Source organism: Elephantulus edwardii, unplaced genomic scaffold, assembly GCF_000299155.1.
Source record: "Elephantulus edwardii isolate Elephantulus edwardi_28Jun2011 unplaced genomic scaffold, EleEdw1.0 scaffold00126, whole genome shotgun sequence".
NCBI classification, from domain to species: Eukaryota; Metazoa; Chordata; class Mammalia; order Macroscelidea; family Macroscelididae; genus Elephantulus; species Elephantulus edwardii.
In genome coordinates, this window is record NW_006399876.1 from 7224427 (window position 1) to 7239690 (window position 15264).

Genomic DNA, 15264 nt, shown 5'->3' on the forward strand with positions numbered 1-15264 from the left:
AGTTCTGCCCGTCGCGCCCTTGCTGTCCCGGTCGCACTCGGGCTGGACATGGTGCCCGACAACCTGTCGGCCGAGGACGAGAGGCGCTGCCGGCAGGTGCTGGCTCGGGCCACGGCCCGGTACCGCTCACGGCCCGCGGCGGCCGCCGTGCTCGTGCCGCTGTGCTTGGTGCGCGGAGTTCCCGCGCTGCTGTACACCCTGCGGTCCAGCCGCCTGGCTGGACGGCACAAGGGCGACGTAAGGTACGCGCTGGGGCCGCCCTCCCTGCTCCGGAGGAGGCCGCGGGGTCCCGGGGGCGGCCGGCTCTTGGCCCTCTGAGCCTCGATTTCCGCCTCTGTAAAGTGGCACGACGGTGCACCAGGCGGTGGCGAGATGTCAGTGTGACCCGTGTGCCCGGACTCTGCACCCTCGCAACGCCTCCCCTTCCACCTCGAGCTGAAAACTCCTGTTTCCCACTCTAAAAAGCAGAACCCTCCTTGGCCCCTGCCTGCGAATGTGGGGAGGCTCAGATCCCGGGTCCAGAAGCCTGGACTGCAAGTTCAGGCCAGTGCTACTGAACTTCCTGTCCCTGCCCCACCTCCAGCAGAAGTTAGATCACCCTGAGGCCACCGTCACCCTAAGCAGCATCTGGGTGTCAGGGCTGTAGACCTTTCTTGCCAAACTGCCCTGTACCCACTCTCCAGGGTTTCAAGGGCCTCTCCCCAGCCTTCCTGTTGTTCAGGGAGGTAAACTGCCTCCAGTCATAGCTGTCTGCCTCCCCCTTCACTGCAAGCTCAGGACAGAGGCAAACGGTGTCCTAAGACAATGCACTGCTGCCACCACCACGCAGACCTCAGAGCCTCTCCGTGGCTTCAGCAGCCCAAGAACCAATCGACAACCCTCTGCCCAGTTTCCCAGGTGGCAAGTGTGACCCCACTGACCAGGACGTGGTGCACACGGCCCTGCGGGAGACCCTGGAGGAGCTGGGCCTGGAGGTGTCTGAGCAGAATGTGTGGGGAATCATGCACCCGATACCTGACCAGGTGAGCCCGCCAGGCCAAAGATTCCCACCAGCCTGACCCTATACATAGTCATCCCTCCCATGAGCCCGAGGGCTCAGAGGGCAGAGCTCCTGGGCCAGTGAGAGGGGTTGTGAGGCCAGCATGAGCGGAGGGCATTCACTTGTTTCATACCTACAACCTTGGGTGCAGGTATTTCCATCTCCCTTTATGTGTAAGGAAGGAGCCCTGGTGATGCAGTGGTTAAGCACTCAGCTGCTACCTGAAAGGTCGTGGTTTGACCCCCTTCACTGTCCTACAGGAGAGCGAGGTGGTGCCGTCTGTGATGAGGCAGCTTTGGAAACCTGGGGCGGTTCCGCTCTGTCCCATAGTGTCACTATGATTTGAAACAGATTCTGTGACAAGGAGTTCTTGGGTTGTGACACAGTAGATAAAGCACTTGGCTGCTAACCAAAAGGTCAGTGGTTCCAATTCACCTGCTGCACAGGGGGAACAGAGGTGTCAGTTGGCTTCCACAGGGACAACAGCCTTGGAAGCCCATGGGCAGTCCTGCTCTGTCCTGTAGAGCTGCTGTGAGTCAGAATCGTACTGGATGCAGTGCGTTTGGGGTTTTGACAGATCTGATGCACAGGTCAGTGGAGGACGGTCCTGGGGTGAAGGGGTGACCCACTCAGGGCAGCCAGGAACTGAGCCAGGCCTTGAAGGGCAGGGGGAGATTTTGCTGCTTTGTTGTTATGTACTATTGAGTTGGAACCAACTTATAGCCAAACCTCCAGCTTTTGAGGCTGTAACACGCACAGGAGATTGCCCATCTTTCTCCCATAGAGCAGGTGGATTCAAACTGTGTGCTTTTGGGTTGGCAGTTTAATTCCTTGCTTCTAAGCCACCAGTGCTCCCTGGGGAGATTTAAAGGTCATGAATAGGCAGGTTGTTCCAGGTGGAGCAAACCATTTAGAAAGGACCCGAGGCCTGGACTGGGCCTTGTACTGGGATCTGGGTCAGTGCTCCCTTGAGCTCAAGGGTGGAACTGTCCTCGGTAGGCTCACAGACTCTCCTCCAGGCCCACGGCCCTTGTCTCCTTCTGACACCTGCCTCCTTCTGCCACAGCAAAAGTCCACCGTGGTGCCAGTGCTGGCCAACGTGGGCCCCCTGGATCCCCAGAGCCTCAAGCCCAGCCTGGAGGAGGTAAGCATGGATGTGCTGAGTGGGGCTCCCAGTGGATGGGAGCTGCCTATCCTGTGTCCACCTCTGTCCCCCCCCACAGGTGGATGAAGTATTTACACTGCCCCTGGCCCACCTGCTACAGGCACAGAATCAGGGCTACACCCACTTCTGCCAGCGCGGTCACTTCCGATACACACTGCCCGTCTTTCTGCATGGGCCACACCGAATCTGGGGCCTCACTGCCATCGTTACTGAGTTCACTCTGCAGCTGCTGGCGCCGGCCACCTACCAGCCTCGTCTGGCTGGTTTTCAGGTGCCTGAGTACTGAGGACAGGCTTCCAGCAGCCCCTGCCTCTGCCACCCAAGGCCATCTCCACTCCAGGACTGAATAAAGAATGGTTGCCAACCCTTGGCTCTGGCTTCTTCATACTGGAGCCTGGCCCTGAGCAGGGTCCACCAGCTTGCTGACCGTCACTAAGTCACACTGCTGCTGAATGCTCACGGTCTGCTGCGGAGACCTGGCGGTGCAGTGGCTTAAGCATTGCACTGTTAACAGAAAGGCTGGTTGGTGGCTTGAATCTCTCCACTATCCCTCAGGGAGCTGTGGTGGCCTAGTGGTAAGAAATTGCGCCGCAATCCCAAAGGCACGCTGCTCAAACCCACCAGCTGCTCCTTGGGAGAAGGATGGGCAGTCTCCTGCTGCGTGACTTACTGCTTCTGAAAACCCCCTGGAGGGTCAGCTATGGGTCGGCTCTGACACAAAGGTTCTGCTCCTCAGAACGATGAGGCAGTCTGCTTCCACAGAGCTCTGCAGCCTTGGAGGCCCTGCGTGCGTCCTGCTCTGTTCTGCAGGTCACAAGGAGCCAGGATCGCCTGGCAGTAGGTCCTCTTAACCTGGGTCTTCTCACAACACTCGGGCTCAGGACAGTGGGCACCTTGCCTGGGGTCACTAGAAGCTAGGATTTGAACCAGCTCTGGCCCCAGAGCCTCAACTCCAGCCTTTCAAACTATCCACCTCCGGGTGAGCTGGCCCTGGGCTGGGAACTTGAGGGATTCAAAGGAGAGTGGAGGCATCCTCCACCCTGGAGTTTACTTCCAAAGCCCCAGTAAACTGAGCCTTGCCTTGTGTCAAACCCTGACCTGGGGACTATCTGAGAACCAGCCAGATACTGCGTTGTTTGTGTGTATGTACTGGGGAGTGGAGATGAGAGGTGCTTATAGTCTGGGGAGACCTGAGACCAGGGATTAATATGATTATACACTGTTACTTATACACAAATAACATTATGATTACACATCAATTACACAGAGAGTTGAGGAAGTAAGTAGTTCAACTTGAACATGGTGGTCTGGCAATATCAGCCTTGGTAAGTGGTAGGCCGTGAAGAGACTGAGATTGTTCACAGCTTCTGTTTGCTCGGCTCCACAATCAACACTCTTGGTACCAGCACCCAGGAAATCAGGAGATGAATTGCATTAAGAAAGTCTGATGTCAGGGACTTCTCCAGAGTACTAAAGAGCAATGATGTCAGTCTGGAGACTAAGGTGCACCTGATCCAGGACAAAGTCTTCATAATTACTTGCTATGTATCAGAAAGCTGCACAATGACTAGGGATGATAGAGAATTGATGCCTCTGAGCTGTGGTGCTGGAGAAGAGTATTGAATGTACCCTGGACTGACAGAACAAATAGGTTTGTCCTAGAGAGGGTAAAACCAGACTGTTCCTTGGAGGCAAGGATTCTGAGGCTTTGTCTGACATACTTATGATTTATTCCAAGGAGGGACCAGTCTTTGGAGAGGGACATCATGCTTGGAAGAGTGGAGAGACAGTGCAAGAGAGGAAAACCCTGGATGAAAAGGATTGATTCAGTGACTGAGTTAATGACGGAAGGTGTGTCAGAGACAATAAGGTTGGCACAGGATAGAGCAGGTTTCAGGGCTATTGTACATAGGGTCTTGACAACAACAACAACTGACTTCAATAAATGTAATGATGGTTACAAATTCAGAGATGAGGCTGCTTCAAGCAAGGCTGAATCCAGGAGGCTTTCTTGTGTTTTCCTCTGTACAGGCCCAATGGTAAGGGCCAGTCCGTCTCAAAGGGCTGGGGGCTGAGGAGAGGACACAGCTTCTCTGCCTAGCCAGTCTGCAGGTGCACTTCAGTGGCCTTCCCTGAGTCAGTGAGGTGGGGCAGTGAACTTGGGATACACTGATTGACAAGACTGGCCTGGGAATGGGGCTGAAACCCCCTGGATTGAATGGGAAAAAGTAGCCTTCAAAGACACTTAGAGGATGGAGCTAGGCTGTAGGACAAGATCAGGTTACCAGGGTGGAATGACCTTGAAACTGAAGATGAGCTGGAGGGCTAGGTCAAAGATCAGAGAATGTTTGAGAAGGAGCATTAGGGGGTACACACCCCTGGTTTGTTCAAGGAAACTGAGCTAAGCTGTAGGCAGGACATGGCCACTGAGAGCTCTGGCAGAGGCAAGCCAAGTGGAAGGTTGTATTTCAAGCCAGTGGGGGTCTGGTGGGGTTCAGGTGAATTGACCGAGATTTTAAAAGTCCCTGAGCTGGCTCAGGGACTGGACTGCCCCTCCCTTCCTTGGTCTCTTCCCTCCTGCAGCCCCCTCATCCCCTCCTCCAGGGGCACCTCCAGGAGACCCCACCTAACGGCGACATGCCCCTCCTCTCCTGTACAGCGCCCCTCTCCTCCCCAAGCACCTCTCCCCTGAAATACATCCTCCCCCCTCTCCCATGGTCCTCACCCCCTGTTTGTCACCTCTGGCCTCCAGGGCCACATGGTGGTAAAAATAACTCCTTTTGACTATGTGTGAAGGGGGGGCGTGAAGGAAGGCAGGAGAGAGGCTGAGCCCAGCACGAGGGGGGGACCCTTATGGGGGGCCATGTGCCCTGACTCTCTAGCACCCTTCCTCCCGCCACGGGCTTGGGGGTGGCATCGATTGCACTCTTGTTCACACGGTCACTTCATCACCGGCTCTGTGACCCAACAGCATCAGCTGCCACCTTAGCCAGAAGGTGGCTCTCAGGCGGTGAGTAACCCAACCCCACCGTGCGCCCCTCCTTCATCCCCAGCCCGGTGCCACCATGACCCCACGCTCTATCTGCAGATCCCGGAGCCCTCGGAGATGCTTCCGCGTCCCGGCCGGCCGGGGTCCCTCTGAGGTGCCCATGCACACGCCCCCATGGCGGGCTCAGCGGCGGCGGGCCGGTGGCGGGAGCAGCGGATCAGCATGCAGGAGCACATGGCCATCGACGTGAGCCCGGGCCCCATCCGGCCCATCCGCCTCATCTCCGACTACTTCCCGCACTTCTACCCCTTCGCGGAGCCCGCCCTGCGCGCGCCCGGCCCGCGCCCCGGTGACCAGGCCACACACACCGCACCCCCGTCCTCGCCCGACCTGGAGTCCGAGGGAGACTCGGATGACAGCAGTGAGTGTCCACGGGAACAGGGCACCCCGGGGTCAGACTAGGCGGGCTGGGTCCGGCCTGGGGGGGTGTTGGAGGTCCCCGAGCCGGTGGGGCTGACCTGCCACCCCCGTCCGCATCTGATCTGGGGGGGTTGGAGGTCCCCGAGCCGGTGGGGCTGACCTGCCACCCCCCACCCCGTCCGCAGCTGGCCTGGGCACCCTGGAGTTCACGCTGCTCTTCGACGTGGAAAACAGCGCCTTGCACTGCACAGCCCACCGCGCCAAGGTGAGTACCGGGGGGGGGGGGCCCGGGGCTGCCCACCCGCCGGCCGGCCCACACCCACGGTCTGTTCCCAGGGCCTCAAGCCCCCGGCCTCGGGCTCCGTGGACACCTACGTCAAGGCTGATCTGCTGCCTGGTGCCAGCAAGGTGAGGGTGGGACCCGGCCTCATAGCTGCTCCTCAGCCACCCAGCCCGGGCGCCACCGGGGACGGAGCCCCCTTATGCTGAGACGTGCGAGGAGGGGTCCTGCGGGGAGGCTGGGTGGTCCCTAAGCAGCCCCTGGCCCCCAGGCCAGCCAGCTGCGCACGCGCACTGTGAGGGGCACGCGGGGGCCGGTCTGGGAGGAGACGCTCACCTATCACGGCTTCACCCGCCAGGACGCGGGGCGCAAGACTCTGCGGTGAGAACCTGGGTGGGTGCGGGAGGCAGTGGAGCCCAGACAGTACAGGTGGGGGTCGCGGAGGGGGCGGGGCTGTGGAGGGAGGGGGAGGGGAGGTGTGGCCCCGCCAGGTCTGATGGGGCGACCCCCAGGCTGTGTGTGTGTGAGGAGCCAAGGCTGCGGCGACGGCGGGGACCCCCCTTGGGGGAGCTGCGGGTGCCTCTGAGGAAGCTGGTGCCCAACCGCGCACGGAGCTTCGACATCTGCCTGGAGAAGCGGAGGCTGGTGCGTGGGGCCAGGGTCCTGGGACAGCAGGGTCAGGACCTGTACGGGGCGGGGGGGCTCTGGGCAGGGCCTCCCAAGGTGACTAACTCTCTGCTCTTTCAGACCAAGAGGCCCAAGAGCCTAGACACAGCCCGCGGCATGTCCCTTTATGAGGAGGTGGGTCAGATGTGGCCCGCGGAGGTGGGCACAGGGCAAGCCAGACTGCTAGGGGCCAGGCAGAGGCAGGACTGGGGAGTCTGAGGCTGTCTTTGAAGCCCCAGAGCTCTGAGGAACAGGGCTGGATAAGCTGGCCAGGGGAGGGCCACTCTGGGACGACACTGGCAGCAGGCAGCATTCGAGGTCATCTGAGCAGACTGGGACCTCGGTGTAGTGGCCTGTTGTCCCTCCTGCGCTGTCAGAGCTGGACAAGGTCGAGGACAGAGGGCACAGGTGGGGTACCCCAGTCACAGGATCTGCCCTTATCTACGGGCTGATGGCTAGAAATAAGCCCTGTCTGGGGACGAGCGCAGGTTCTGCTGTGGTCCCATCAGTGATCAGAGATGGGACAAGACCTCCTGTGACCTGGCAGGGAGTGACACCTGCAAGGCTGAGCCCAGGGCCCTGCCCTCTATCCTGCTAAGCCCTGGCACACTGCTCCCTAGTGGAGGAACAGGATTCTGTAGCATCTGTTAAACCAGGATAGTGGGATCCCCCACAGAGGGGGAGCACCCACTTCCTGTCCCAGGCCCTACCAGCATCCTGCCCACCGCAGGTGCTCACAGGGTACTCCTTCTTGACCAGGAACTGAGAGTGGGTTGGACAGCCCTGCTTAACACGCAGCACAGCCTCCTGAGAGGGCCTCTCTCTTGGGAGTACTTGGACACAAGGTGTGGTGAAGGACACACAGTGTCCCCGGGGCAGAGGGGGAAGATATGGTCGGTATGAGTGGAATGACCAGGATGCGGGCTGGACAGCAGCTGCCCATATGGCTACCGTGACTCAGGGCTCACATAACAAATGGGATGGTACTTGCGGCCATCAGGCCTGCACCCCTCAGGCCCAGAGAAAAAGCTGAGCCCAAAGCCACCTCCAGGGCACCAGGCTGGGGACTGCCTTTGGAAAGTGAGGCATTAACTGGGTCCTGGACACCTTTGCCACTTTCACTTCCACACCTGAGCCTGGGGTGGCGGCGTGCCCCGCAGGCTGGCCAAGCCTGACCCGCTGGTTCCCACATCTGAGTCCTGAGCCGTGGGTGAGCAGTGTGAACTGACTGAGACTCCCGTTTCCACACCCGAGCACTGGGCAGGGGGTGGGTGGTGTGCACTGACCAAGCCTGACCTGCAGGAGGCAGTGGAGGTGGAGGCCGGGGAGGAGCGGGGGCGCATCCTGCTGTCACTCTGCTACAGCTCCCAGCGGGGCGGGCTGCTGGTGGGTGTGCTGCGCTGCGCCCACCTCGCCCCCATGGATGCCAATGGCTACTCGGACCCGTTTGTCCGTCTGTGAGTATAGCTGTGGGCAGTGGGTGGGGTGAAGCTCACCCCTGCATGGCCATGCCTGACTTGACCCCTCCTTCTGTCAGTTTTCTGCACCCCAACATGGGGAAGAAATCTAAGTTCAAGACCAGTGTTCGCAAGAAGACCCTGAACCCTGAGTTCAATGAGGTCAGCAGCCTGAAAGGGGCACCTGGCTCCTGAGGGGTGAGGTGGGATGGAGTGAATGCTCCCCATCAGGTCCAGCCTCCCCTGGCCCTGACCTGACCACTCTCCCTGCAGGAATTCTTGTACGCAGGCCCGCGGGAGGAGCTGGCTCAGAAGACGCTGCTGGTGTCCGTCTGGGACTATGACCTGGGCACCGCTGATGACTTCATTGGTGAGTGAGGTGTGAAGGCAGGCCTGGCAGGCCGAGGAGCACCCCACCGGGCCCTAATCTCTGTGTCCACATCAGGCGGGGTGCAGCTAAGCAGCCAGGCCAGTGGCGAGCGCCTGTGGCACTGGCAGGAGTGCCTGGGTCGCAGTGACTGTCGGCTGGAGCTGTGGCACCCGCTGGACGGCGAGCCCCTCCAGCTCAGCGACTAGCCAGGTCCCAGGCCTGGCCCTGCTCGTCGCCTGGCCCTGGAATTGACCGATCTCCGTGGAGTCGGAAGGAGCCCGGGCTGCTGCATGCCCCTTCCCAGCCCTCTGGCCCAGCATGCCCACACTTGGTCAGTGTTCCCCTCTCCCTGCGCTGAAGTCTGCCATAAAACAGCTAGTCATGTGCTCCGGACCTGACCCGTTCTCTCATGTGCATTCTTTCTACGTCGTGGTGCAGCCACAGCCCTTGCCCCTCTCAGCAGAGTGCCTGCTGGCCCCACCTGAGGCTGCTGCTGGCCAGCCAGGGTCTGGACCTCAGGCCACAGTGATGGGGAGTCCCCAGCACAGCCCTACTCAGGCTCCCATTTCCTGCACAGAGGGGGCAGCCTCAGGTCAACTCACTCATGACCTTGAAGGGCAAGGCAGCAGGGGAGCAAAATCAGAGACACCCCAACAGAAGAGAGGCAGCACCCAGACGGTGCCTTTATTGTCAGCACCCAATGGGCAGGCACAGGGACGCTCAGAGGGCAGCCTGGCGTGACTGGTGCTGCTGGGCAAACCGCTGCATCCGCTCCTCGAGCTCAGGCCGGAAGTGCCGGATCAGGCCCTGGGGGGGATGCCACGTCAGTCGGCTCCAGGACCCCCACCCGCACCCCCACGGGGACCGGGCAAGCCCAGCGCTGCCCAGCACAGCCTCGGTACCTGCACAGGCCAGGCGGCCCCGTCGCCCAGAGCACAGATGGTGTGGCCCTCGATCTGCTTGCTGATCTCCCACAGGGAGTCGATCTCGGCCGGCCGGGCATCGCCCCTCACGAAACGTGCCATCACCTTGTTCATCCAGTCCACACCTGGGCGAGGGATGGGGGTGGGAGTGGGACTCAGAGGTTGCCCCTGGCAGGCAGCAGTTCAGTGGCTGGGGTCCCCCACCCTTGCCCTGGGCTGACTGGGCCCCACGCCATGACAGGGGCTCACCCTCGCGGCAGGGGGTGCACTGGCCGCAGCTCTCGTGTTTGTAGAACTCAATGAGGCGGGCAATGGCCTTCACGATGTCTGTCTGGGGGACAATGAGTGAGCATCACTGCCAGGGAGGAGCCTGCACCCCGTCCCCAGGCAGCATCCCCTCTGGTGCCTGACTGCCCGCAGCCCGGCCTCCTCCCCAGAGTCCACGCTCCCAGGAGGGGCCAGGCTCACCGAGCGGTCCATGACGATGACGGCGGCCGTGCCCAGGCCCGTCTGCGCCTGCACCAGCGCATCAAAGTCCATCAGCACCGTCTCACACACAGACTTGGGGATCAGGGGGGTGGACGAGCCACCAGGAATCACCGCCAGGAGGTTGTCCCAGCCACCTGTGACACCTCCTAGGACCAGGTCAGCACACAAAAGGACAGGGGTCAGTGCTGGGAAGAGCTTCTGTCGACCCTGGTCCTGGGCACCCCTGTCAGCCATCTCCCTGTGGTGTCCCCTGGCCTGGATCACCTGCGTGCTTCTCTATCAGCCCCCTCCCCGTGGTGTCCCCTGGCCCCCAGTCACTTCTCTATCAGCCCCCTCCCCACGGTGTCCTCTGGCCTCCGGTCACTTCTCTATCTGCCCCCTCCCCACAGTGTCCTCTGGCCCCCCATGACCTGCATGCTTCTCTGCCAGCCCCCTCCCCACAGTGTCCTCTGGCCCCCGGGCACCTGCATGTTTCTCTATCTGCACCCTCCCCACGGTGTCCTCTGGCCCCCGGGCACCTGCATGTTTCTCTATCTGCCCCCTCCCCATGGTGTCCTCTGGCCCCCCAGGACCTGCATGCTTCTCTGCCAGCCCCCTCCCCACAGTGTCCTCTGGCCCCCGGGCACCTGCATGCTTCTCTATCAGCTCCTTCAGTGGCACAGACATCTCCTCCTCCACCGTGCATGGGTGGTTGACGTGACCAGAGATATTGAAGAGTTTGGTGCCTGAGTTGCGCTCACGTCCGAAGCTGGCAAACCAGGCACCCCCACGGCGGCAGATGGTGGGGGACACAGCCACTGTCTCCACATTGGCAACAGTGGTGGGGCAGCCAAACACTCCTGTGGGAAGTAGGGTAACCAGCTGGCTGGGTGTGGAATAGCCCTGCTGCATACCAGAAACCCCACCCCATCTTCCCTCATTCTGTCCCCTGGCCCCGAGTCCCAGGATGTACATGTGCCTTCTTCAACAGACACCCCAGCTCCCAGAACAGGCCGTGGAGTGGAGTTGCAGACAAATACGCATCCGCTGGCCCAGGGCACTCAAATGCTCTAATGGTCCAGTGTGGGCCTATAGCCAGACCCCAAACCCCAGAGGCCACGGAGATGAGGGGCGGGCCTTACCCACGTCAGCAGGGAAGGGCGGCTTCAGCCGGGGTTTGCCCTGCTTGCCCTCAATGGACTCGATGAGCGCCGTCTCCTCCCCGCAGATGTAGGCGCCGGCCCCACGCACCACAAACACGTCAAAATCATATCCAGAGCCACAGGCATTCTTGCCAATCAGACCAGCCTCATAGGCCTCTCGGATGGCCACCTGCAGGAGAGGGGGGTGAACGCAGCAGTCCTCAGAACCCAGACACACACGAGCATGTGTGTGTGAGGGAGAGGGGGTGAGCACAGCAGTCCTCAGAGCTCAGACAAGGCACGAGTGTATGTGTGTGTGTGAGGGAGAGGGGGTGAGCACAGCAGTCCTCAGAGCTCAGACAAGGCAAGTGTGTGTGTGTGGGCAGGAGAGAGGGGTGAGTGCAACAGTCCTCAGAGCCCAGACAAGGCACGCGCGCACATGTGCATGGACGAACAGGTGAGTACCAGGTCCCGAGAGTGTGAGAGTGTGTGAACGTGTGTTCATGCGCTGCACATGCAGAGTGTACAGGCCTTCAGTCTGTCACCTCATCCTAGGCCCAAGCTCTATGGATACAAGACATCCAGGAAGACGGTGGAATTAGCATTTGTGTGTCACTTCCATAATAACAACACTTAACACTACCACAGTGCAGAATTTTAAAAATAAAGAACTAAGAAAATTATCATCATTTTCAACAAGCAGGTGGAAGTAGTTTCTCCAGGTAGGGCGTCTGTGGAGTTGTTTTTTCTTTCTGCTGTTTTCTGTCTCTGACCACACGAGTAGCACACGCTACTTCCACAGTGAGGGGAGAGCCTCACGGATTTGTTCCTGGTCAGTGATACCCCAATACCACCACTTACATAGACAGTACCACCAAATGCCAGGCACTGTTCTAGGTACCAGTGCTGTACCCTGTCTCACAGCCTAACAGAAAGGGAGTGAGCGTGGACCAGTTAACACAGGTGTCACCAAAAATTACTGAGGTGATGCCTAGACCCCTCTGTGAGTTCCCAGGAGTCTCAGTCGCTTCTAGTCCCCCAGGGCCTCCTAACTTGAGGAGCATCCAGGACAAGGCCGCAGGTGGTGGCTTTAGAACCAGATCCCACCCACGACACGCAGACACGGTCACAACTCTCCCAGTTCCACTCGGAGGGACCACGGGCTCAGTTCTAAGAACATCGTGATGGGATAGCAGGAGTGGGCAGGTAAGCATCAACACCTGGCTCCCCCTTCTTTCGTCGGCTCCCACGCCCACCCACCTGCAGGTTAGAGGCCTCATTGTAGAATTCGCCTCGGATGTAGATGTAGGCGGCACGGGCACCCATGGCCCGGCCCCCGACCAGGCAGCCTTCCACCAGCTTGTGCGGGTCGTGACGCATGATCTCCCGGTCCTTGCACGTGCCCGGCTCCCCTTCGTCCGCGTTTACCACCAGGTACTTGGGCCTGTGGGGCCAACAGGTCAGCCAGGCTCAAGACCCACAGGGTGGGGCCCTTCACCCCACGCCACCCTCACTCCTTCTAGGGAAGCCTCCAGCGGCCCAGCCTTCCGTTCCGCCCAGCATGCTCCTGGATTCCTGCTTGCTCACCACCCACTCCACCTTTGGGTGGCTACGACCACAAGAAAGGTCTTTTGCTCTGTTCAATCCAAGTATCATTCCCTGAGTTTTTCTCTGAGAACATAGATTCTGTTCTTGGTCACAAAGAGCCTTCCTCAACCGCCACCACACCTCTGGGCCAAAAGGAGGTAGAGGAGCTGACGTTTACTGTTTGCCTCCTGAGTACAGACCAATGTGGAGGCGAAGCACTGCATGAAGTCCTCCAACCCATACCTGATGCTGGAATGCCTATTCACAAAAGACTGGCCTGCCCACGGCCATACGATTACAGGGCAGAACTAGGATGTGAACCACACACAGTCTGCCCATGTCAGAATCCTGAGTCAACTTGGCTTCACATCTTCCCGGAAGAGGATAAACGGGAACTGAGTTCCTTCCGCTCAGAGCTTGAGGACATTTTCCCACCCAACCATTCTCAGTTTCTAAGAAACCAAACCTGATCTCCTGCTCCCCCACCACCAGGGCCCGCTTGCAGTCCCCCCTCGGCCTGCCCTCCCTACCTGCCATCCGAGGGTTTGTTCATGAAGCTCCATTTGAGGCCAGTGGGGAAGCCCGCGCCTCCGCGGCCCCTCAAACCCGACGTCTTGATCTCCCCCAGGATCCAGTCTGGTCCTTTCAGCAGGATCTCCTTCGTCTTGTACCAGTCACCTCGACTCTGGGCACCTTTCAGCCTGGACAAGGTGCAGAAGCCAATGAGGGGGAGGCCCTGCTGCCTGGGACCCATGAGGCTCCTGGGCACCACCTCACCTCCAGTCATGACGGCCATACAGGTTGGTGAAGATCCGGTCTTCATCCTTCAGGGAGCCAAATGAGGTTTTCTTGGGCGCTGTCTGGGGAGACAGAGAGTCAGGAGGCCATGAGAGGCAAGGTCAGGAGCTGCAGATTCTTGGACCTCTGCAGAGCCTGGAGGGGCCGGTCGAGTCAGAACCCATTTGAGGGCAGCTTGTTAAGTGTGGGGATTTGTTGTTATTTGGGGCTGGGGAAAGGCGGGGACCTACGTCTCCAAATTCTCCCCATCATCACAGCCCCCACTGTAAGCACTCCTATCCACCAGGAGTTGGGCTCAGCATTTCACTACCAAACCTTCCTTGCATGCCAGTAACAACCTTGAGCCAGAAATGATTTCCTCCATGTTACAGAGGAGGAAACGGGACTGTGGAGGAAAGAGGACTTAAGAAGTGGCGGGTAGAATCCAAACCCAGGTCTGCCTCTGGCCAGCGCCGCCCACTCCAGAACCACGTGGCAGCTGCCTGTGACCCAGCTGTCCGTGTCCACGTCTGGCTCTCCTCATCTCACTAAGCTCAGCTCACTGCTGTCAAGTCAGAACTGACTTAGCCAGCAGGTGTTCAGAGGCTGTACACGGTGAGAGTAAACTGTCCATCCTCATCCAACAGAGCAGCTGGTGGGTTCGAACTGTGAGCCATTGGATTGGCGGCGCAAGTCCCTACCAGAGTTCCTGACGTGTGCAGAAACAGGCAAAATGGGATCATTGGGGGAAGAGGAACGCCTCACTGTGCTTTGAACACAAAGGTGGGAAGAAAGGGCCCAGGTGGGATAAAACTAGCGAATGGGGGCTAAAATCCTATGCCGCAGCCGAGGACTGAGTGGGCCGCCAGCCCCCATCCTTTGAAGCACTTCTCAGCCGCCACAGGCAGCAGGTCATAAGGAGCCGCACACAGCTCTCCAGAGCTGCTTTCTGCATTTGCAAAAGGCTCTGCAAGGCAAGCTACGTGGCAAGGAGGGAAGACGGCGAGGACGCGGCCAGAATTTTCCGCTCCGACGCGGAGTTAAACACGGGAAACCAGACGCACAGAGGACCAGGGGAGCAGAAGGCGGGAGTCAGCCTCTCGCGAGGACCCGCTCCCCTTCTACGACCAGGCCGGAGCGGCCTCCTTCCGACCCAGCCTGCAGACCACGCGCCCTAGCAAGTCCCCGGGCCTCACCGTGTCGCCGCTGAAACGCACGGACACCCGCGCGGGGAGCGACCCGCCGAGCAGCCGCCGTGCCGCCAGCATCCCGGGGGCGAAGCCCTGCCACCTCCCGCTGTCACCTCCCGCTGTCACCTTCACGCCCGGGAGACTCAGAAGCCTGCGCCGGGGAGATGCGAGAGGGCGCGCGAGAATAACGTCACGCGCCCCGGCGCCGGCGGCGCTGATACGTCCCCGCACCACCCCCACTTCCTGGATGGGCGGGCCGAGAAACCGGAAATAGCTTGTTGGCGCTGTGGCTGCTGGGAGATGTAGTCTCGCTGACCGTCATCCCGCCAGGCTCCCTCTGCTGGCGGTGCTGAGCCACCTGCTTTGTTGCTGCCCAGGCCCCAGCCTTACAAACCCTCCTGAAAAGACATCTCGCGTGTCGCCTTCTGCTAGCTCTTGTCTACACGTTCTACAGGTCTGCATTTAGTGAGCACCAGGTACGTGCACGAGTGTGCATGGGAAAAGGACCTTCACGGGCACGTTGCAATTAATTATTCTGTACCAATTGAAGCCCTCCAGATCGTTAACTACGAAACGCACCTACCCCTGTGTTCTAGGGAGGTTGCTGAGTGGGGCGACTCCAAAGGAAGCAGTAGGTGGTTTAGAGGTCTTCCCAGAAGAGGTTGGTTTAGAGTGAGAAGCAGGAGAGAGGAAGAGGAGGGAGATGATCGAGTGCACATCCTCTTGAGGGCGCTGCTGAGCGCGCTCACCATTCTCCTCTGCCCTTGTCTTGGAGTGTCCCCTAGTGTCCG

At 59.8% G+C, this 15264-nt stretch overlaps 3 protein-coding genes across 4 annotated transcripts; 2 read left to right on the forward strand and 1 right to left on the reverse strand.

Annotated features, from left to right (window-relative positions):
* The first annotated feature begins 48 nt into the window (after positions 1–48).
* On the forward strand, positions 49–5346 carry NUDT8 (nudix (nucleoside diphosphate linked moiety X)-type motif 8). The gene is made up of 5 exons (XM_006893401.1): positions 49–242; positions 890–1022; positions 2106–2183; positions 2263–2475; positions 5293–5346. The coding sequence occupies exons 1-5, from the start codon at positions 49–51 to the stop codon at positions 5344–5346; spliced, it is 672 nt and encodes a 223-aa protein (XP_006893463.1).
* A 21-nt stretch (positions 5347–5367) lies between these two features.
* On the forward strand, positions 5368–8592 carry LOC102846285 (double C2-like domain-containing protein gamma-like). Its single transcript, XM_006893402.1, has 10 exons — positions 5368–5614; positions 5799–5878; positions 5950–6021; positions 6165–6274; positions 6406–6538; positions 6641–6694; positions 7862–8016; positions 8097–8178; positions 8290–8386; positions 8462–8592. The coding sequence occupies exons 1-10, from the start codon at positions 5368–5370 to the stop codon at positions 8590–8592; spliced, it is 1161 nt and encodes a 386-aa protein (XP_006893464.1).
* A 476-nt stretch (positions 8593–9068) lies between these two features.
* Positions 9069–14598, reverse strand: NDUFV1 (NADH dehydrogenase (ubiquinone) flavoprotein 1, 51kDa). Of its 2 annotated transcripts, none has more exons than XM_006893249.1 (10): positions 14507–14598; positions 13284–13366; positions 13037–13207; positions 12180–12363; positions 10920–11109; positions 10425–10637; positions 9778–9944; positions 9559–9640; positions 9289–9434; positions 9069–9193 (listed from the first exon to the last, which is right to left on the reverse strand). In XM_006893249.1, exons 1-10 carry the CDS (start codon positions 14549–14551, stop codon positions 9107–9109), a joined length of 1368 nt encoding a protein of 455 aa, XP_006893311.1. In that variant the 5' UTR covers positions 14552–14598; the 3' UTR covers positions 9069–9106. The 2 variants fall into 2 exon arrangements, with proteins under 2 accessions (XP_006893311.1, XP_006893310.1); XM_006893248.1 differs by having other exon boundaries at positions 14480–14598.
* Between the last annotated feature and the right edge of the window lie 666 nt (positions 14599–15264).